At 34.2% G+C, this 24,295-nt stretch overlaps 1 protein-coding gene across 1 annotated transcript; it reads left to right on the plus strand.

Annotated features, from left to right (window-relative positions):
- Positions 1 to 3,033: 3,033 nt before the first annotated feature.
- Positions 3,034 to 18,890, plus strand: LOC112775535 (copper-transporting ATPase HMA4). The gene is made up of 9 exons (XM_025819227.3): positions 3,034 to 3,382; positions 3,972 to 4,195; positions 4,515 to 5,260; positions 5,412 to 5,883; positions 6,196 to 6,363; positions 6,819 to 7,073; positions 7,704 to 7,826; positions 17,470 to 17,955; positions 18,316 to 18,890. Exons 2-9 carry the CDS (start codon positions 3,980 to 3,982, stop codon positions 18,706 to 18,708), a joined length of 2,859 nt encoding a protein of 952 aa, XP_025675012.1. The 5' UTR covers positions 3,034 to 3,382; positions 3,972 to 3,979; the 3' UTR covers positions 18,709 to 18,890.
- The last annotated feature ends 5,405 nt before the right edge of the window (positions 18,891 to 24,295 follow it).

Here is a 24,295-nt window from a genome sequence, read left to right on the forward strand (position 1 = left end):
CTCAAAAAGCTTCCTATACTTGGTTTAAGAGGAGGCAATAAATTGTCTTCGATACGAATAGGGACGGAGCTGAATAAAATATTAGAAGGGAGTCAAAAATATTTACACAATAAAATAAGATTAAAATAAAATTTTAAGGAAAGCTAAACTAAAATTTACATATAATTTATATGTAAAAAATTAAAATTAGAAGGGACCAACTTTTTTCTCTATGTAGCTCCGCCCCTAAATACGAATGGAGGGATAAATAAAAGGCCAATGCTAGTCCTCGAGTCGAATCCAAAAATTTCAATAATGGCCTAACACAAAAAATTTCATTAAATATTAATTAGAACTTTTAAACTAATTTAAATGAGACACAAATTTTGAAATTTTTTTACTGGTGTCTGTTTTTTTTTTTTCTTGCAACAATTCAGATAGTGGTCATCAATAATAATTTGTTCATCCGAACCCACTATTATAAGTAAAGTCCGATCTTATTTCAACACCTCAAATCTATACATGTAGAAATTTTTGACCATCTACGTAGTAGTATTGACCTAAATAAAAAGATAAGAACTGAAATTGAATAAAAAAGATAAATTAAAATTGAAATAAAAATAAAAATGATAGATTGAAATTGAATACAAAGATAATCACTCTATTTTTTATCTAATTTTTTGATGTAACAAAAAAAAGACTCACTCAACTTAACTTGCTATCTCCAAAGTTTGGGAATTAAATCGAAGAGACTCACTTAACATTCTATACATTTTTTTAGTGCAACAAGAGATAGACTCACTTAATCTCACTTGTCCACGTTATGGTTTTATCCATTATGGTTTTATTGAATTAAAATAAAGAAACCCTAATCTCGTTATTGTAAAACTCAATCTAGTAACTAAATAAATAAAATTAAAATTTATGAAGTTAAATTTAATATTTTAATACTTAAAAATATAAACTAATAACTACTAAATAATACTTGAACTCTTCATATCACAAAAAAATTTAGAACACATATTAATCTTATTGTAAAATTTTTATACATAGAAAGTAGAAATTAGCATTGCTCAAAACATGCCAGACAATTTTTTAGCGGTTATACAAAAGATCAGTCATCAATCACTAATTTATAATATATTAAAATATAAAATTTATATTAAAAAATATATAAAAAATCTTAAAAATATATGAAACAACATATGTAAATATATAAATATATAATAAATAAATTTGTGACTATTTTTTTTATATATAGAGTATTTTTAATATATTTTACCTTCAACAATAAATGTGGAGGGGTGAAAAATATTTTTAGCATAAATACATATATTGACTCTTCCAAATTAATTTGGGATGGGAGGGGAGGGAAGGGGATAAAATTTCAATAATAGTTCAAAATAATATTTCTAAACTTTTATTGTTCTTAACTTTGGCTTTTTTTCCCTTGAAAATTTCACTTTGTTATGAGCCTCGCTAGGGAGTCAATAGAATATTTGTACAATGTGTACAATGGACTGTTTATTTAGTCCAATATGAGTTAAAAATAAAAATTACCTACGAAATAATAAATTTAAAAATTTTTGTTCAGTTATTTCACATCAAATTTTAAATTTCAAATTCTCCAATTTCAAATTTCAAATTTTAAATTTTTAAAAAATCTAATTAGTTATTTCAAAAAAAATAACCATCTAAAATCCTCAAATGCTCTCTTCTTTTTCAACCAGTGGCCACCCCACCTTCATCAATAATCATCTTATTTCACCGTCGCTACTTGGCTTGCCACACACCACTCACTCTTAATAAAAATAACCATCCACTTAAGGATAAAAATGATCATCCGCATACCTAATAAATTGAACATCTAACATATTTTAATTATATATAACTAAACTCAATCTAATCAAAATAATCAACTACATAAAAATAAAATAACCATCCACATACCTACTAAAATGACCATCCTAAACTGACCATTAAAATAGAAGAAGAAGATGAATAAACAGAAGAAACTATTATTGTGGTGAAACATAATTTTGAAGGACTAGTCATGACAAAAGCAGCACTGAAACATATGGCTCAAATCATGAAAGAAGCTAACCATGCTTGGATCCGAAGAAGAAGAAGAGAATAGTGTTATCATCGGTGAGAAGAGACTTGAAGTTGAAGGAATGGGAGAAAGCGAGAGCCGGTTCGGAAGAGAGGTACGAAAACAGCGACAGTAACGTTAGGCTGAGCGTCGGAGGGCGAGGCGCATCGGGCTGACCGGCGGAGGTGAGGACGGTGTCGGTGGGAGGATGCGGCGGCCTCAGTATGGTCGGCAAGAAATTCAGTGACGCGAGGTGAGAACCAGAAAAGATGACGGACTGACGGTGAGTTTTGGACGTGTATTAAAGGTTACGGTAAGATTAGAAATAACCGTATATAGTGTGAATGAATTTAAATACTAATCTTAATTTTCAAATTTTTAAAATTTAAAATTAAATAATTAATTAATGATCTAATTTTTAATTTTAATTTTATCTTTTTTTTTTTAATTTGTTGTACACATTATACACAATTAATATTGATTCCAATACTTTCTCCTTTGTTATACATGCATGAGAGTGTAATAGTTTTTCAAAAAATGTTATATGCAAATCAAAATTTAAACTTTTCAATAAATATACAGTAATTTTATTCTGCTAACGAGTTATACCTCAAATAACATAATCTCTCTATACTCGCTTTGAAATCGCGAGTTCGAGTCTCATTCTTAATTTAAGAAAAAAAAAATACAGTAAGTTCACGTGTAAATAAAGATCATTTTAAAACAAATAGTAAAATCATATCATCTAATTGTGTCAGGTCAACTTTTTAGTAACAAAAATGAATGAAAGAGTCAACTTAAGATACCATTAAAATTTTCAGGATATAATTTGGGTTAATTAAAAATTCGAAGAGCCAGATCAAATTTTAGATGGTATTTTGAGTATTAACTTATTCACGGTCAAACAACATAGGTAACATCTACAAATCGAATAATTAAAAATTAAAAAATCAAGTGTTGGTGGGAAGCGACGAGGTCGTTACTGTTAACAAATTCAAAAATTTAAAAGAAACAGTCTCTCCTCGAAGTACCACACCACTAACATACAAAATGCGGCAAACCCAAACCACGTCACTATGACACTAAACCGGACATAACTTTCTTTGTTTACCATCTCAACTCAACTTCCTTCAACTCTTTTTGTAACCCTAGAATCTCTCACACCCTTTTTCTTTTCCTTTTTTTTTTTTTTGTTTTATTCTTCTTTAGTCTTATTTCTTACGCGTTCTATATTCATTCATCACACGTTCTTAACGTTGATTCCAAAGACTCTGCTGTTAGTGCTGTGCTTCTCCACTTACAGTTTTGCATGTACGTTTCTTCAATTGGCTCAATCTTAATTGTTAAAATTGCGAACATAGATTCTGCTGTATGAATTTGCTTTTTTTTTTTTCTCTTTCTTCTAACCTGTATCGATTTAATGACGCTCAAACAAGCAGTTAAGATTGAATGAGTCTTTCAACCCCAATGCTAGCTCAAGGGTGAGGGTTGCCCTTGTAATACACCTCCTTCGTGCCCAGAAATGATTATCTGAAGCGTGAAGATTTGCACGTGGATGGTCCAAAAACATTGGATTAGATAGATTTTGATACTATATTAGAATTGAGCTTGAGTGAGTCTAACTTAATTAATTCCAAAAGCTAGCGCAAAGGGTGAGGGTTGTATCGCACTTATAAATTATCTAGAGACCATATTCTTGAGATATGTAAGACTTGTAATAATTGGAGTAACTGCTAATTTAAAAGAAAAAGAAATATATAGTGGGAAATTATATTTTGGTTCGAGTATTTTTTTCCTTGGGTTAATTCTCGGGGTTTAAGTTGTTACTATTCATTTTGCTATGGCTTTGTTTGGTTTTCACATATTTATTTGAATTTTGAACTCTTTTTTTTTTTTGCAGGATTAGAAATGGAAGCTAATAGCGATCTTAAGATTCCTCTGTTGCAGACTTCACCAGAAGATGCCGCAGTAAGGACGGTTATGTTTCAAATAGGTGACATCAAGTGTGCATCGTGTATAAATTCTGTTGAATCTTCAATTAAGGACCTCCATGGAGTAAACAGCATCATGGTGTCGCCGCTTGATGGCCGAGCTATAATAAAATATTCTCCAAAATTTATCACTGTAAGTCACCCTTCTGAAATTATGTCACTGTAATCAGCTTTATAATATTTTTCTGAATTAAAGTTTTGGCCATTTCATTGATTCTCATACCAGCATACCAAGAATTCTCATGCAAGAAAAAAAACACAAGCAACCTCTGTTTATGAAAGTTTTAGAAATAGGATCATTGTGCTGAGTTTTAAACTTTCGTTAAGAAAAACTCTCTGAACTAGTGGATGTAATTATAAATAAATAACAGAAGTAAGGTGGGAAAAAAATTTAGTAGTACCTATTGTCTTGGAATAAATAAATTAATTTGCGATCTAAATTCACTTTTTAGGCGAAAAACATAAAAGAAGCAATAGAAGACAGTGGCTTCGGAGTTGATGAGCTTCAGGAGCAAGAAATATCGGTATGCCGAGTAAGGATTAAAGGGATGGCATGCACAAGCTGCTCCGAGTCTGTTGAGAATGCACTTCGGATGATTGATGGAGTGAAAAAAGCAACTGTAGGTCTAGCTTTAGAGGAGGCCAAAGTGTACTTTGATCCTAACCTCGCCGATGCAAACAAGATAATTGAAGCTATAGAAGATGCTGGTTTTGGAGCGGAACTTATTAGCTCTGCTAATGATGTGAACAAAGTGCATTTAAAACTAGAAGGGGTTGATTCTCTTGAAGATGTAAATATTGTAATGTCTTCGCTTGAGTTCGCAGCAGGTGTGAATCATGTTGAATTCAATTTGACAGAACATATAGTAACAGTTAACTATGAACCGGATATTACGGGTCCAAGATCTCTCATTCACTTTATTCAGACAGCTAGCTCTGGCACCAAGATGTACCAGGCATCCTTGCACACTACTTCGGGAAAAAGAGAAAGGGATAAGGTGGATGAAATTCATAGGTATAGGGACCAATTTTTGTTCAGCTGCTTATTTTCGGTTCCTGTGTTTGTATTTGCCATGGTGCTTCCCATGCTTCCTCCCTATGGAAACTGGCTGAACTATAAGATCCACCATATGCTAACTCTTGGGCTGTTTCTGAGATGGATTCTTAGTACGCCTGTGCAGTTCATAGTTGGCAAAAGGTATTACTAATATATGATTAATTGTTTAATTCTATTTCTTGCTTTTGATGCTATTTATTAGACATAATAGTTTTTTTTTTCAACTGTTTGGACTAAATGGAGAATTTTTTTTCTTTTTTTACAATCATTTAACTACGGCAGCTCTTGTTAGGTTTTATGTAGGATCATATCATGCACTGAGGCGAAGATCTGCTAACATGGATGTGCTGGTTGCATTAGGAACTAATGCTGCTTATTTTTACTCCGTATACATTTTAATAAAAGCACTGACTTCAGATACTTTTCAAGGACAAGATTTCTTTGAGACCAGTTCCATGTTGATATCCTTTATTCTATTAGGGAAATATTTGGAGAATTTGGCTAAAGGGAAAACCTCAGATGCTTTAGGAAAGCTGACACAACTTGTTCCTGATAAAGCTTATCTGGTGGACATGGATGCTGATGAAAATGTCATCTCAGAGACAGAAATTGACACTCAACTAATACAAAAGAGTGACATACTTAAGATTGTTCCTGGGGCCAAAATTCCTATTGATGGTGTTGTCATAAAAGGGCAAAGCTATGTAAATGAAAGTATGATTACCGGGGAGGCAAAACCTGTTGATAAAAGTCCTGGTGACAAGGTATTATTCATATGGTATGACTCTTTTTCAGTATGATGGCAAAATCTGCCCAATAAATTAGGGGGAAATGACAAAAACATACACGGAGGTTGAATGTTGAAATCGTTTGATGAAAGTTTCAAGAAAGATAGGCAACTAAACCTGAGTGTATGCACTCTGTGATGTGTTTACTGATAAGCTTATTTAATATTCATTGGATTCTGGCGGTTGATATCATTCTGTAGAGAAACAAGCATCTTTGATTATTTTAATCAAACTTCCAGTACTTTAAATTAGTGAAACATTTTTAATTTCTTGAAATTTGCTGAGCAGGTTATTGGTGGAACAATCAATGAGAATGGCTGCTTACTGATTAAGGCTACACATGTTGGATCAGATACTGCACTTTCTCAAATTGTTCAGCTTGTAGAAACCGCTCAACTAGCTAAGGCACCAGTTCAAAAACTCGCAGACCACATTTCAAGGGTTTTTGTTCCATTAGTGAGTGTCTTTCCTTAACTAAATCCTTCAAATTTTTCATCATTATTAGAAAAGGTTTTATTCATATGTTGAGGCTTAATGTAATAAATATCCCTTCAGGTTCTGTTCAAAATTTCCCCTCCCATTTTACTTTATTTTACATTTTTTTTATTTAAAAAAAAATCTGAAAAGGGGTTCCCTTTCGTTACTTTTTGTTTATCAAGTGTATGAAATAATCATGGCTATGAAATGTAACCTTTGTTTCAAGGATTCTGTCAAATACTGAAGCATAAAACATTTTGAGACATGCTATCATCCTGTGATTATGTTTCTTACGTTATCTTTTTGTTTAATTGCTAATTCCACTGGACTGCAAAAAAGAGCTGATAAATTCTTATGTAATTGCTTAATTGATGTTAGCATTTAAATGATATTTTATCCATGGGATGCTGCTTGTACTTATGTTGCATCCTTAGGTGGTTGTTGCAGCATTTTTAACTTGGATGGGATGGTTTGTTCCTGGGGAAGTTGGCTTATACCCTAGGCATTGGATACCAAAAGCAATGAATGCATTTGAACTTGCTCTGCAATTTGCTATTTCTGTACTAGTTGTTGCTTGCCCTTGTGCTTTGGGTCTAGCAACACCAACTGCAGTCATGGTTGCTTCAGGCATGGGTGCTTCTCAAGGTGTTCTCATCAAGGGTGGAGATGCATTGGAAAAGGCACACAAGGTAATGAAACTCTTTATTCTTGTTACTCGATACCTGTTTAATTGTGCTTTAGCAGGTAAACTTTCCTTCCATTTGCAACAAGGGTTCAAAATAAAACCTTGATTCACTGTACATAATTGTAAAACAGATGTGATATTTTGCGATTGCTTGTATCCTTTTCTAGGTGGTTGTTGCTATGCAACAATTGTCCATCTGTTTTCCTTTGATTGAAATGATCATGATAAGTACATTGGAATTGGGATATTTGATGAACTAAGGAAAAACATTTGGTCATTGCTTATATCCTTTACTAGCTGGTTGTTGCTAATGCTAAAGCTATAATGTCTTCTTCTCTTGTAATTTATGCAAGGATTCCGCTTCTCTGCTGAGAAATTATAGCATTAAAAATCATCATGGAAGGTGTATTTTTACTTTTTATTTTATTTTATTTTATTTTTGACCTGCTAATTTTGTAGGCACTATTCATATCTGATATCATTTCATTATATCTCTAGTATTGATGTTTGGCATAATCTAGTTTCTAGCATATCTTATCTCATGTTATTTGACACAAGTATGCTACATATCCCGATATCCCTCATTCTTTCGCTGCCGATTCTGATAGGAGCTTGTTTTGTTTTCCTGATGCAGGTAAAAGTTGTTGTGTTTGATAAGACCGGGACACTAACTGTTGGAGAGCCGGTGGTAGTTAGCGCAGTACTGTTTTCTGAATTTACTATGGAAGAATTTTATGACATGACAATAGCAGTGGAGGTAATTATTTTCCTTTTTTTTCTTATATGCTGCATACTATACTAATTTGGAAATCTGAATAATTGATATAAATTTATTCTGTTGAACATTGTTGGATCCTGTAAGTTGAAAAGATGTTGAATACTAATAAAGAAGAATTAACGTTGTTGGAACTGCTTGAACTTGAGAGGGGGAGTTGAATCAAGTTGGCTCTAAAATGAACGTTTTAAGTTCTGTTTTCGCAGAAGCTACCTATGAAGGAGATTTTTTCGTTTTGTCTCATACTCAGAAAAAAAACAGAGAAGGAAAGAAGAGAAAGAGGTCAGCATGTATCCTGGTTCGGATTCTAAGTGTCATGAATTCTACGTCTAGTCTCCACCACAACCATGGTGGAATTTTCACTATAATCAACTGATTACAATCACCAATACTATTGAATTACAACCTAATTCAACTAGTGTCTACCACTAAGCTTTCTTCACCAAAGCTTAGCTTCCCTAGTGTTGTCCCAACTTGGAAGGAGAACCTAAACAGATTCAAACTCACCGAGTGCTAACCCAACTTGGCAAGGGGAACTAGTCCTAATTCAACAATTCAATTACACAGAATTTCAGTGGCTCTTTCATGTATCACTCTTGTCTTTTCTCTCATGGCTTTTTCTACTCACATATTTAGCATTTTCTCAATACAAAGGATGACACAAGATAGCCATAACAAATAAAACCAGAAATGAAGCACTAGTAGAAGAAAAAGAATTCAGTTCGATTGAGAGGATATGATACTCTAATTTTTTCCTCCTTTTCTTACTTTCAAATGTTGAGGTGAGGCTTCTTATAGAATCAGCTTGCTCTTCCAATTTGCTCTCTATTCCCTCGTACCATTCACCCGTTGGAGCTGTCTCTAAAGGCATACATGTCCTTTCATCTTGCTCCACTAACTCTGCAGGTTGAGGAGCCATTCCACCACTTCTGCTGTCCTTGGGTTTGCTTTCTTCCTTAGCATGCTTTTCTTTCTCCCTTTACTCCATTACCTTTGCTATTTGAGGAGCTGCTCTGCTGCTTCTGCTCTTATGCAAAAGAAATTGGAATTTTGGAGAGAAGAGCGAACAGAACCAGTGTGTCACAAAAGGAGACTCGCTGAAAAGAGCCACTCTGAGGCAGAATTATATGGTTCACAATCCTGTGCAACTGGGCACGGATTGGACCAAGAAACTTATGAGTGGGAGTGGTACTTTTAAGGAGAGGAATGTTGATCCAGTACTTAGGGCTTCAAAATATGACACATTGAGAGTTTCATCCCACTTACCAGAGGTGAACACATCAAGCCCCCTTTCCTGGTAATCTAGGCTTTACTAATGTGGTACTTGTCAAGAATGATTGTGCGACCTTTAACAAAGGATGCGATTCTTCCTTTTTTGTATGACATGTTTTATAGAACTGCTTCACTAGATAGGATAAAATTTTGTCACGAATGGATAGAATGAAAATCCATCCTTGATATGTAAACAGAGGTGTAAAGTTTAGACCTTTTCTACAAAACTTGTCTAGATTTACAAGTTTGGAAGGACAGAGAGTACGCTTATAAATATCCTTGCAGAATAATATGTAGTTCATGAAGGAATTATAACGGTGACGATCAAAAGACTCTTTAGGGAAGTCAGTATAGAAGGATTTGTAGGCAATGAGATTGGAAAGTTTTAGTTCAGAAATAGAACGAAGATGAAAGTCGATGACTGTATCGTGGCTGTGGCGAGGAGGGGGTGACGGAAGCTCTTCGTCTTCTTCACAAACAGGTCTCTTTCCTCGGGAAGAACTGGGTTGAGAAGAGCTGGGCTGTGAGACATTTGGCTGAGAGGAGGTAGGGCGAGGAGCTACTCCAGGATGGCGAGCGATGGTCTTGGTGCGAGCCATTTCAGGAGCGTTATTATGAGGAGAAGTGGGAGGAGAGTTAGTGGGAGATGGAGAAGGAGATGTTTGTGAGTGCAGTGAAATAGGAGAAGAGGGTTAAGAACGTGAAGAGTGAGCACCACTATGAGAGTTTCTACGGACTGCTCTTTTTTGCGAGCCATACGTATAGGACACAGGTTAGTTTCAGAATGGGAATAGTGTAGTGAAAGAGGAGTGGAGGAGTTGAGTGTGAAAGGGTGCATGTAGTGGAGAATTAATATAGGCCTTGGTTAGTGTAAAAGGATAAAAATGAAAACTTTTGAAAAGTGGAGTGGAGTGAAGGAGTTGTGGAGGAGTTGAGTGTGAAAGGGTGTATGTAGTGGAGAATTAATATAGGTCTTAGTTAGTATAAAAGTTTCATCTTGAAAAGGATAAAAATAAAAAACTTTTGAAAACCTTCGAATTTTACAACCGTAACCTCTATAATTTCAATTTTGAAAATTTAATTAAAATGAAATGCAATTTTAAAATAATGTTAAGTTTTGGGACCAAAAACAACTTTCTAATATCTAAGTCTAGTGAGAGCCTAAGGTGCTTCAACAAAGGTGGCCCATTTGATGATAAACAATCAAACACACCAGGTCCACCAAATCTCACTTGCTTTCAACGAGACTAGATTGCATCACAAAGAGTTTATGAAGCTTGCTTATCATCTGTCCAGAATAATCTCATCTCGATCTATGAGACAAAATGCTTAAACCAGAATATCAGAAAAATTAGATAAATTAAGAATGCCCAGTGCAGTTCGTAATTTGCAGAACCTCTCTTCTATCAATGGTTTAGTGAAAATATCAGCTAGTTGATCTTTAGATTTAACAAACTGAATATCTAAATTTTTATTTTGCACATGTTCTCTTATAGAATGAAATCTAACTTCAATATGCTTTGTTCTTGAGTCCAAAACAAGATTTTTTGAAATATTTATAGCACTCATATTGTCACAAAATAATGAAATATTAGATACTTTCAATTTATAATCAGCTAACTGAGTTTTCAACCATAGTAATTGAGAGCAACAAGAAGAGGCTGCAATATACTCAACTTTGGCAGTGGATAGTGCCACTGTTGCTTGCTTCTTACTTGACCATACATTGAGTGATTTGCTAAGCAAGCAACACATGCCACTTGTGCTTCTTCTATCAATCGTCTCCCCAACAAAATCTGCATCACAATAACCCACTAATTGAAAGGAATCAGTTTTGGGATACCATAAACTATAATTAGTGGTACCAAGCACATATCGGATGATCCTCTTGACAGTTGAGAGATGAGATTCTTTAGGCTTTGATTGGAATTTTGAGCACACACCAACACTTTATACGATATCAGGCCTCGAGAAGGTTAGATACATCAAAGAGCCAATCATCCCTCTGTAACGTGTCTCATCAACATCTCTAGCTTGTTCATCTTTGTCAAGCTTGATATTTGGATGCATGGGGTTCCCATCGGCTTGACGCATTCCAGCCCAAATTTTTTGACAAGTTCCTTGACATATTTTTCTTGATAAACAAAAATTCCTTCAGCAATTTGCTTGATTTGCAAGCCTAGGAAGAAAGTTAATTCTCCCATTATGTTCATATCAAATTCACTTGTCATTAGCTTAGCAAAATCTGCACACAAAGTCTCATCAGTTGAACTAAAAATGATATCATCAACATAAACTTGCACAAGAATAAAATGATCATTGAGATTTTTAATAAATAGAGTAGTGCCAGTGGCTCCTCTTTGAAAATTATTTTTCAATAAAAATGAGTTAAGCCTCTCATACCAAGCTCTAGGAGCTTGTCTTAAACCATATAAGGCTTTAGCTAGTTTGAAAACATAGTTAGAAAATGTTTTGTTTTCAAACCCAGGAGGTTGTGCCACATATACCTCTCTATCTATTATACCATTGAAGAATGCACACTTTACGTTCATTTGAAAAAGCTTGAAGCCGTAGTGAGCTGCATAGGCTAAGAGCAACCTAATGGCTTCCATTCGAACTACAGGTGCAAATGATTCATCGAAATCAATCCCTTACTCTTGATCATAGCCTTGAGCAACCAATCTTGCTTTGTTTCGGACAATGGTTCCATCTTCACCCATTTTATTTTTGAAAATCCATTTTGTGCCAGTGACTTTCTTTCCATTTGAGTGAGGCACTAAGGTCCAGACTTGATTCTTCTCAAACTGCTGCAATTCTTCTTCCATGGCTAATACCCAAGATGGATCAGCGAGAGTTTCTTGGATATTTTGAGGTTCAATCTTTGATATAAGAGCAATGTTGTTAGATTCGGCTCTTTTCAAAAATGAACGAGTAGTCATTCCTTTGGAGGGATCACCTATTATGAACTCTTAAGGATAATTTTTCAGAAATTTTGATTCTCTTGGCCTTTTGGTCTGGGTAGAGGATTCAGGTTCCTCTTGATCTACAATGGCCTCTACATCAAGATTTTCTGCTGCAATAGGAGATAATTCTAAATTGTCTCCTGCAGAATTGAGATTTTTGCTGCTAGCAGGTGCAGTTTCTTGAGAACTCAAATTTTGAGTAATTAACTCAGTGATCTTGGGCAATTCAGTTTCAAAACTTGGACTATCATCAATACACACGCTAGGAACAAGGTTAAACTCACAAAATGTGACATGCATGGTCTCCTCAACAGATTTAGAGTTCTTGTTATATACTCTATAAACTTTGCTATTAGTGGAATAACCAAGAAAGATACCTTCATGTGTTTTAGGATCAATTTTTTTCGAATTTTCTTTGATATTCAGTATAAAACACTTGCAGCTAAACACACGAAAGTAATTAAGATTGGGTGGATACCCTTTCCAAAGTTCATATAGAGTTTTCTTCAAAATTTTTTTTATGAGGATTCGATTTAAAGCGTAGCTTCAGCCCATAAGAATTTGGGAACCTGATATTTACACAATATAGCTCAAGCCATTTTTTGTGAACTTCTATTTCTTCTTTCCACAATACCATTTTGTTGTGGTGTTTTAGGACATGAGAAGTTGTGTGATATACCAAGTTCATCACAAAAAGATTCAAAGTGTTGATTTTTAAATTTTTTTTCCATGATCACTTCTAATTGAAATAATTTTTAAACTCTTTTCATTTTGAATCTTCGTGCTGAATTTTTCGAAAATAGAAAATGCTTCATGTTTATGAGCTAGAAAGAACACCCAACCAAACCTAGTGTAGTCATCCACAATAACCATTTCATAACTTTTTTTTCCAAGACTGAGTCCCAATTGGTCCGAACAGATCAAGATGTAACAGCTCTAATGGTTTTTTAGTTGAGACATCTTCCTTAGGTTTAAAAGAGATTTTTGTTTGTTTACCCATTTGACAAGTATCACAAGTGATGTCTTTATCAAATTTAATGTTAGAAAGACCTCTTGCTAAACCCTTTTTAACAAGTTTAGAGATTTGTTACATGCTAACATGTCGTAATCTCTTATACCATATCCATTTTTCAAATTTAATTGAAGGGAAATAAGTTACATTTTGAACTTTAAGATCATTTAATGTGAGACCATAAACATTGTCACTTCTTTTTGCAACAAATAACACAACCCCTGTTTTTTCATTAATGATCCTACAATTTACTTTCCTAAAGGTTACAACATATCCAATGTCACACAATTGACTTATACTCAATAGATTATACTTTAACCCATCTACTAAAAAGGCACTATCAATGCAAGTAAAAAAATTTTTGCCAACCTTATCAATGGCAATTCTTTTACCTTTACCATTATCTCCAAAAGTGACAAATCCTCCATCATACTTGTTGAGTTTGATAAAGAAAGTATCATTTCCGATCATATGCCTTGAATATTCACTATCAAAATACCACATGTCCAATTTCTTCTTGGATGTAAGGCAAACCTGCATGTTTTTCAACTAACCTTAGGTATCCAAATTCATTTGGATCCTCTTATGTGAAATCTTCTTGGTTGCTCAAGAGCATTATAATCATGAACAACTTTATATAATTTACTATCATTACCAAAAGACCTTAGAAAGATAAAACATTGTTGAGGATCATGACCTTTTCTATTGTACTTATAGCAATGGTTCTTGCTCACTGATTTTTTAGTTTTACTAAAAATTTTTTGTTTGAAAATCTTGGAAGAGGAAGCTTCAGATTTTTTAACATTTTGTTTGAAAATAGCCTTACTTTTCTCTTTGAATCCAAGTCTAGATTTTTCACCACTAAATCTTTGACAAACAAGTAATTTATCAAGATTTTGTGAATTTTGAACAAATTTCGCTAAGTCTTCATTAAGGTTTTTAATTTGTTCATTCAACCTTTTATTTTTCAGTAATCAAATCAGTGGAGGCAGTGACTGTATGCTTGAGTTTGAATTTGTTTAATTCAGCTCTTAAAGCATTGTTTTCTTCTTTTAAAAAAATTTCATCACAAGCTTCGGTTGCCTTTACTTTTTTCAGTAAGAAATCATTTTCAGCTCTCAATATTTCATTATCTTTCTTGCATTTAACATATTTATCTAAGAGTTTCTTAGAGTTCATAGTAAAGTCTTTGATAATGTAGTGCAATTCATTAATAGATAGGTCAGAGAGATCTACCTCATCTTCATCATCGTGATCAACCATCAAGCAGAGTTGAGCCTTTTGATCTGAGTCTTCAGAATTGATGTCATTTTCCAAGTCTTCCCATGTTGTCATCATCACTTTCTTTTTGTCCTTCTTTGATTTTTCGCCTTTTCTTAATTGAGGACAATCTGACTTGAAGTGATCCGGTTCCTTACAGTGGTGACATGTGAACTTGGCTTGATCCTTCTTGAAATCTTTGGATGAAGAACTTTCTTTGCCTTTGTTTTTGAATCTCAGTAATTTCATTTTTCTTGTAAAGAGCACCATTTCTTCATCTGAGAAACTGTCATAAGATTCTTTTTCTTTGGCTCTCATTCTTGATTTCAGTGCTACACTTTTCTTCTTGTTATTTTTGTCTTGAGACATGTGAGTAGTTTCATAGGCCAGCAGCTTGCCTCTTAGCTCATCATAGGTGATTTTTATCAAATCATTTCTTTTAGAGATGGCTGTACTTTTTACTTCCCACTTCTTCGTAAGACTCCTTAAGATCTTCCTCACCAAGGTTTTCTCGGAATAGCTCTTTCCCATGACATCCAGATTATTGATGGTTATTGAGAACCTTTCGAATATTTGATCGATGCTCTCTTCCTCCTTCATATTGAACATTTCATATTCCTTCATCAACATATTAATTCTGGTCTCCCTCACTTGTTTAGTGCCTTCATGGGTGAGTCTGAACTTGTCCCAGATTTCTATAGCCGTCTTGCACCTTGACACTTTTCTGTATTCTTTAAAACTGATTGCACTGTGCATTAGGTTGATAGCCTTGGCATTGAGTTCAACCTTCTTCTTTTCTTCCTCTATCCACTCATTGTCTTCTTTTGCCACAACTTCTCCATCAGCATTTTTCTTTGTTGGAACGTCCGTCCGTTGAGAATAATCTTCCAAATGTTGTAGTCGATTGACTACACGAAGATTCTCATTCTCTCTTTCCAGTAGAAATAGTTGCTGCCATTGAAATAAGGAGGTCTATTATTTGACTGTCCTTCAATAAGAGTGTACGCCATGATGTTAGGATCCATATTGTTGGTCATGAATCTTTGTTCTAAGCTGTGAAGCTTGACTCCTTGAGACCTTGTTCCTGATACCAATTGATGGAACTGCTTGAACTTGAAAGGGGGGGGGGAGTTGAATCAAGTTGGCTCTAAAATGAACGTTTCAAGCTCTGTTTTCGCGAAAGCTACTTATGTAGGAGATTTTTTTGTTTTGTCTCATACTCAAAAAATAAAAGAGAAGGGAAGAAGAAAAAGCGGCCAGCATGTATCCTAGTTCAGATTCTAAGTGTCATGAATCCTATGTCCAGTCTCCACCACAACCATGGTGAAATTTCCACTATAATCAACTAATTACAATCACCAATACTATTGAATTACAACCTAATTCGACTAGTATCTACCACTAAGCTTTCTTCACCAAAACTTAGCTTTCCAAGTGTTGTCCCAACTTTAAAGGTGAACCTAAACAGATTCAAATTCACCGAGTACTAACCCAACTTGGCAAAGGAAATTAGTCCTAGTTCAACAACTCAATTACACAGAATTTCAGTGGCTCTTTCATGCATCACTCTTGCCTTTTCTCTTATGGCTTTTTCTACTCACATATTTAGCCTTTTTCCAATACAAAGGATGACATAAGATAGCCATAACAAATAAAATCAGAAATGAATCACTAGTAGAAGAAAAAGAATTCAGCTCGATTGAGAGGATATGATGCCCTGAATTTTTTCTCCTTTTCTTTGCTTTCAAATGTTGAGGTGAGGCTTTTTATAGAATCAGCTTGCTCTTCCAATTTGCTCTCCATTGCCTCTTCCATTCCCTCGTACCATTCACCCGTTGGAGCTGTCTCCGAAGGCATGCATGTCCTTTTTCATCATGCTCCACTAACTCTGCAGGTTGAGGAACCATTCCACCACCTCTGCTGCCCTTGGGTTTGCTTTTTTCCTTAGCATGCTTTTCTTTCTCCCTCTGCTCCATTACCTCTGCTATCCGAGGAGCTGCTCTGCTGCTTCTGCTTTTGTGCAAGTCTGTGTTTTGCTCTCCCACATTCTGAATTGTGTTTTGCTGATGTTCTTGGAGTAGTGAAATTGTTCTTATGTCTAATTGCTTTGTTAGAACTACAACTGTCTTTGTTGTTGACAGATGTCCTTCTCTTTCTTCTTTTTGTTCGGTGCTCTCTCTTTTGGCTCATGTACTGATTTGTTTCTCATCTAGCAAGTAATGGGCTAAAGTGTTGGACCTGTAATAGCTTAAGTTGCTGAAGCAACACTCATTTGGACTAAAGCAACACATAAATGGACCTGGATTACTTAGCACATACATTAAATAAATAATTAGACTTTTAATCCAAATAATATTTGTCATCGTATATTAACCCAAAATCAAATTTAGCTCAACAAACGGAAGGTCAAACTCACAAATTAATTTGCCTAGGATCTTCTAACACACAAGAAACTCTCATAATTTCTCTCAATGGTAACATAACACAAAAAAAGAGGAAGTGAAAACTTTTCCAGTCAACTAATATCTTCATTGTGCTTTTCTTGAATTATTCAGCACACACGTGCCTTTATTTATAGGCAAACATGTAGAATAAAATACTACAATATAACATTGCTTAATGCCTAACACAACCTATGACAGTGCAACAAACTGAGCAGAGATTTATGATGACTATTGATTCTTCTAGTCAGTTACCTTGTCCAGTTGTTCCATTCTTATCAAGTTGGAGTTGTAATAAAATTTTATAACTTTCTTTGACTATTCTTATGTTCTTTTTATGCTTCTTGGAATCCCTAGCGTTTAATTTAACTTGAATTCTTCAAGTTGCTCATAGTTTATTGATAAGCTTAGTTTATTTACCAACAATTAAGAATTTATTTTCCATCGAAGAAAACTTGGTTTCAATACCATTTATGTTTCATTTAATTAGTTTGAAAATATTGTAAGTTTGTAACTGTCCATGATTTTCAGACTTTGCTGCTGCATTTTTAGTTTTCACACATTTACTGTGACGAAAAAGAGAACAATTTTTATTTATAGTGGAGTTTTTCTAATTTAAAGAACTTCAATTTTATTTATCCATAATATTTCAACTAACTCTTTCTACAACTTTTCAGTCAAGTAGTGAGCACCCACTAGCAAAAGCTGTTGTTAAACATGCAAAGAAGCTGCGCAAGAAATTTGGTTCCAACGATGAGGAAGTGCCAGATGTGAAGGACTTTGAGGTGCAAGTGGGAGCTGGTGTGTGTGGAAAAGTTGGTGAAAGAACAGTTCTAGTTGGAAACAAGAGACTTATGCATGCTTGTAATGTTCCACTAAGTTCCGAGGTTGAGAGGTACATGTCTGAGAATGAAATTCTAGCGAGAACTTGTGTTCTGGTTTCCATCGACGGGAAGATTGCTGGAGCATACTCTGTAACTGATCCATTAAAGCCCGAAGCTAAGCGTGTCATATCTTTTCTCCACACCATGGGCATTTCAAGCATCATAGCAACCGGTGATAACCTTGCTACTGCAACTGCTATTGCAAACGAAGTTGGTATTGATGAGGTCTTCGCCGAGACAGATCCACTAGGGAAAGCTGATAAGGTGAAAGAATTACAGGTAAGCCTTGTTTTGTAATAACCTCTAAAGAGGAGTGTTAGGGGCTAGTAACTTTTGTGATTTGTAGCCATCAAGTAGCCATCAATAATGTTTTTAATGGTGTGAGATTTCATCCAATGGTGTAGGATTATTCACTTTTCTTTTGATGGTTACTTTTTGGCCATAATTTAATAAAAGTGCTGTCCCTACACTTTTTTTTTTTTTTAAAAAAGGCTTGCGGAAACAGTCTTTTAAAATGGATCCGAAAAACTTATGGTGTAAAAGGCAAATTTGAGTTACATATACGAGGGTCTATATAAGAGATTGTAAAAAGAAAAACATGTGATGAATGTCTGAGTTTTCATACTGAAATCGATGCAGATGAAAGGGATGACTGTGGCAATGGTGGGTGATGGAATAAATGACTCGCCGGCCTTGGTTGCTGCTGATGTTGGTATGGCAATAGGTGCTGGAACTGATGTAGCCATAGAAGCAGCTGATATAGTGCTTGTGAAAAACAGCTTGGAAGATGTGATCACAGCCATAGATCTTTCCAGAAAGACCATGTTGCGTATCCGCCTCAACTATATCTGGGCTCTCGGCTATAACGTCCTAGGCATGCCGGTTGCTGCCGGTGTCTTATACCCCTTTACCGGAATCAGATTGCCCCCATGGCTCGCCGGTGCTTGCATGGCTGCTTCTTCTGTTAGCGTGGTTTCTTCATCTCTTCTGCTGCAATTGTATAAAAAACCTTTAAATGTTCAATGCATCTGAATTGATGGCCTATTTATGCACGCACAATCCATTTTTTTTTTCAAGAATCATGTGTGACTTTTTTATTGGAATGTTATTTTTCTTATTATTTCTTTCAAACTGAAAGGTAGATGCTCGCTTGTTCCATGTAAGCAATGATCTTCCAATCTTGCCTTTCTTAATATTGAGTAGTTTATTAACAAGTACTATGTGCAATTTCGTTCTTATTTATGAAAAAAGTATAGGAAATTTAAAAAATTAACAGGAGTTCACAATACATATGAATATGAGGAAATGATTGGTATATGGTTACATTTGGTGTTCTTTAAATTTATGGAACTATAATTTATGAGCTATCCGTTTCACATTCTTTATTGTTTTCAATCATCTAAAATTAATGAATTGTCTAGGTTAATTGTCATTGTTATTGTTGTTTGGAGCTGTTGTTCGTTAAACCAGTTCTTCAATACATTGTCTCTTACTTTTTGACATTTATTAATAGAGTATGAAACAACATTTGCCTTAAGTTTCTACCCTCTAAAGGGTTATATTCACGGTCACTTCTCCTTTTTACTATCATTAATTAAACCTAGGACATGTCACACACTAATTATTACTAAACCTCAACTAGGTAATACGAAAATTGTAAAACATAATATTCCGTACAACTATGAGTAACTACATTGGATCGTATCAAGTATAAAACTCACCAAGAGTAAGATCGATCCCACGAGATTTAACGGATTAAGTAAGCAATAGTTGATTGATTATTCTAGTTAGATGGTTCAATTTTGAGTGATGAACAAACAAGGAATGTAAATGACTTGAAATTAAATGAAAGCAATAAAGAGCAAGAAAGTAAATGACTAGAATGTAAAGTGTTAAAAGTTAAATTGCAAGAATGTAAATGACTAGAAAGTAAAACTAAGTAAAGCATTTCTACAAACACTTAAACACTTAGAAGGCATAAATGTACATAAGTAAATAAAGCTATAAAGGTGCATAAGTAAATGACAAGAATTTAAAGAGAACAATTAAATGACAAGAATTAAAGACAAGAAATGAATAACAAGAATTAAGAATGAAATTAACACTAGAATCAAGAGATATTGTATTTTTTGGATCAATAGTTTTATCTCATCTTCAATCATTCAATTCATTGATCTCTTGACAAATCATAAGTGACTGAATTCCAATTCCTTGGTAATTCAATCTCTCTTAATTTGATCAATTGTCAATTCTTTGATCTAATTGCTCATGAGAAGAGATGAAAATCAGTCTCTAATTTAGAGCCACACAATCTCATAAACCCAAGTTTTGGGATGATTACATGTCACTATATCAAATCCAAACTCAAATTTACTCAATTGTGAGAAAGAACTTCAAACATGATTCTATCATCTCTTTCCCAAGGCTCACATAGAATCCATGTGAATTCAATTTCTCTCCCAAGATAACTAAATCCTTGAAATGAAAAACGAAGATTCTTTCTAAAGAAACAATAAAAGAAGAATTTAAGATGGAGAAGAAATCAAATTAATCTATTGAAAAACAATAGAGCTCTCTTTCCCAATGATGAAAATTAGATACTCATAGCAAAATATTTACAAAAGTGTGTATGAAAGACAATAGAAGAAGAGAAGAGGATGAGAGTGAGGTGTGGAGTCACCTCCACCCCCTCTTAGTGCGTGTAAAATGATGAATCTAAGGTCCTATTTATAAGCTACCTAAATTACAAATTCAAATGAAATTACAATCAAATGCAAATTTTCTAACTATTTTTAGATGATTCTTGTGGCCCTGATTAATTGTTAATTGTGGCTTGACTTAGGCTTGTGAAATTTTAATTTTCTTCTTTGAGGCTTGAAATATTAAAAAATAAATAAAAGAATTGGGTTATTAGAAGTGGCCCAATGTGGAGTGTCATCGAAGTGGCACTTTGGTAACACTTTGGGCTTTTGAGGCTTTGGAAATCTTGTACGTTGAAAGATGGGATCCTTCACGGCCCCAAACTGCACGTCCACTATAAACTATTATATATCATTGAAAAGTTCTGGAAGTAAGCTTTCTAACGCCGTTAGAAGCGCGTCATTTGGATCTCTCTATCTCAAGTTATACTCTTTCCAAGATGAAGAGGTCAGTCTAGCAAAATGCAGGAAATTGTCCTCGGGAAATTTGGCCTAGCGTGCCACTTTCCTAGGCATGCCAAGTACGTAGTGCTAAAAGAATAGTGATTTGCACCCTTAAATTCAGTGTTTACTATGGAGTATTATATATGGTTGGAAAGATCTGGAAGTCTACTTTCCAATGACACTAAAATCACCTCATTTGGAGTTTTGTAACTCAATTTATTTTTGTTGGAGTATGAAGAGTTCAGGGTTGCAAATCCTCTTTGCTTCTCTTTGAGTTTGTTTCCAACTCTTTTGCCACCTTGAGAGTGTGCTTCCTCTATTAGTTCTTTTATTGCTTCTTTTTATATTATTTTCTACAAAATTTATCAAATCAAAAGATCAAAGCAATATACAACTTAAACACCGAAAACACTCCATAATTAAGCATTATGAATTGGTTTTTATATGAAAAAGTATAGAAAAACACATCATGATGCACATGCATCACAACACCAAACTTAAACTTTACTTGTCCTCAAGTAAATAAAGAATCATGCAATACAATTTGACAATCCAAGGTGAGAAGAGTAGCAATTTAATATCCATGGTTGGCTAATTTACTATGTATGCAACAATCACAAAAAAAATTTAAATGATTGATGTTTCTATTTAGCTCACTTTATGAAATCTTTTCTTTATATTCCTTCTTTGAAATAAGCTCTTCATCTTTTTCTTAGCTTAGATTCTTAGGTGCTTTGCACCATTAGTTAAAAGCTTCGACTCTAAATATTTTGTTTTCAAGTATTACCACTTGATACATAAGCACCACAAGCATTTAATTAGAGAACTCTTTAAGCTCATTTGTTTCTTTTCTTTACTCTCTAATCATTGATGCTTAGAGCCTTAAACTTTGAGGGAGTGCTTTGTACTTGAGTCTAGCCTTGACTCTAAGTATTTTGTTTTCAAGTTTTTTGCTTGATACATAAACACCACAAGTACTTGACTAATGAATTGTCATTGGTACTTAGACCCTTCAACTTTCTCATTCTTTCCCTTTTTTTTACTTGATTTAATTAATTTGCTTCTTCAAGGATTTCAAAATTTCAAAATTTTCACAAAAAGCTCTAGATGAAAATTTCAATTAAACAAATTCAAATGCAATTGAGCAAAAATAGTCATGCTAGCCTCCCAATACTTATATGCTCATGCTAGCTTCTTCTTTAGTTACCTTGTTTGTTTATGATCATGATGTTTAATTGCTTTGACTTACAAATTTTAAGATGATAATTATGATGTAAAAGCAACATGGTACAATTCAAAACTATACTATGCTTTTTCAAAAAGAAGAACACACATGCATATAAAAGAAATGGAAGACAATCATGCAATTGAAAGTATAAGAAGTAAATAAGAGGAAAAGAAACTTAACCACATTGTAGTTCATCTTTATTGTTGTCATTTTTCTCATATTCTCTCCCTCCAACATCAAATTTAGAATGATTGCTTGTCCTCAAAGCAACAAGTGAGAAAAGTGGTGATGGGCTTGTGAATTAATCATGAATGTCTTAAAATAATGATGTAAGTAATGCATGTGTTTAAGCAAGCAAAATTAAAGATAACAATCAAGGCACAAAGAAAAGAGACAATGTGATTGCATTAATAAGTGGGTTGTGCATGGTACATTGCATGAAAGGTAAGTAGCCACACCAAACTTGGTATGATACTTTCATTTTTAAAATGATGCAAGTACCTAGTGAAGATTGAAAATCAAATTATTGCATGACAACACCAAACTTATTCTATGCAATCTCATGCCAAATTATTTGAAAGTAAAACTAAGTAAAGCAAGAAATTGTTACCAACGGTTAGGTTGCCTCCCAACAAGCGTTCTTTTAGTGTAATTAGCTTGACATATTGGTTCTTGAATTTTCTTCCTCTTCTTCCAATTAGTTAAGAGAAATGACTTCAAGGGAGAAGAAGAGAATATTGATGCCCCTTAATTTGATTGCCTCCTAACAAGCCTTCTTTTGTTGTTATTAGTTTGATTCCTCTTGCTTGTTGGGGTGGGATTTGGATTGTTTTTTGTTGACCTTCTCTTTTTCATGGATGTTCTCTTCTATTTCTTGGTCACAATCCTTCTTTGAGTGTTTTTCTTGAGTGCCTTGACTTCCTTGATTTTAAGACTTAGGTGTTGTGTGATGGTTGGAGTGTCCTCTTCCTCAAGAACCTCTTGGATTAATGGTTCAATTAAATCATCCTCCATATAACTCTCTACTTCTTTGGAGTGTGGACTTTCTTGGTTATTTTTATCCCTTACAACCTCCTTCTTCATTGGGATTTCACTTGGTATAGGGGTTTTTTTTTTATTATTTCTAATTCCTCCCTTGTATCTAACATTTAGTCTAAAAGCACTTCCATGTTCTTGAGAAAGATTTCTTGTTCTCTCCAAGATTTCTTTATCTCCTCGCAAAAGCTTTCCATATCCTTCTTTTCCTCCTCTGTAAAGCATAGAAAAAGCATATGAAAAAGCATAATTGAAGAGAAGATGAAAACTATTGAAGAGGAGATGTAAATATTCCATGAAAACCGATTGACCCCTGTAATCGGTTACGAACAGGTTGCCTATATGATGTGTCAAATGGAGGCTGAGTCGTCAAATACAAGTGCCACGTGTCACTAGAAATTATTGCAGGGACTAAATACTCCATCCCTGCAATTGAAATGTCGTCGTCGCCTGGGGTTCATAATCCCCCCTGGCCTACGGTATTATTGTTCAACTCATTTTTTTTAACTAACCACATATTGTGAATGTTGTTGCATAGCAATCTAAAACTGAACCTTCACCACCAATCCAGCCAAGTCTTGCACCACCAGTCTAGGCAAGTCCTGCACCACTAGTCCAACCAAGTCCCAGATTCAGGTCTAAGCAGACGACTTTTAGGCCACCAGGTAGGGGTGAACATGGGTTAGGTTGGTTTGGATTTATGGTAAAATTAGAACCGAACCAATTAAATTGTACTTGGTTTGGTTTGGTTCGAATTTACGTTTTTTTGTGTATGTACTCGAACCAAACTAAACCGATTAAAAATGGATTGGTTTGGTTTGGATAATTGGGTACCCAATAAAATAGAAATTAATAATAAAAAAAACTAAATTTTTATCTTAAAAATTCTGTAAGTACAATAAACATATAAAATTAATAGAAATAATCCAAACATGTTAAATACTAAATACATTAAAAACTAAACACATTAAAATCTAAACATATTAAATATTAAAGACACTAAGATCCAAATATATTAAACACCAAATACATTAAAAACTAAACATATTAAAATTCAAACATGTTAAACACCAAATATATAAAAAGCTAAATAAAAAAGTGCAACAGAGAGAGACTCAAAATCATTAAAAGACATATATATTTTTTAAAATTATTATTATTTTTATTTAATTAATACATGGTCGAGTCTACGGGTTGATTCAGGTTCCGCACC

This window comes from Arachis hypogaea, chromosome 19, assembly GCF_003086295.3.
Source record: "Arachis hypogaea cultivar Tifrunner chromosome 19, arahy.Tifrunner.gnm2.J5K5, whole genome shotgun sequence".
Classification (NCBI taxonomy): Eukaryota; Viridiplantae; Streptophyta; class Magnoliopsida; order Fabales; family Fabaceae; genus Arachis; species Arachis hypogaea.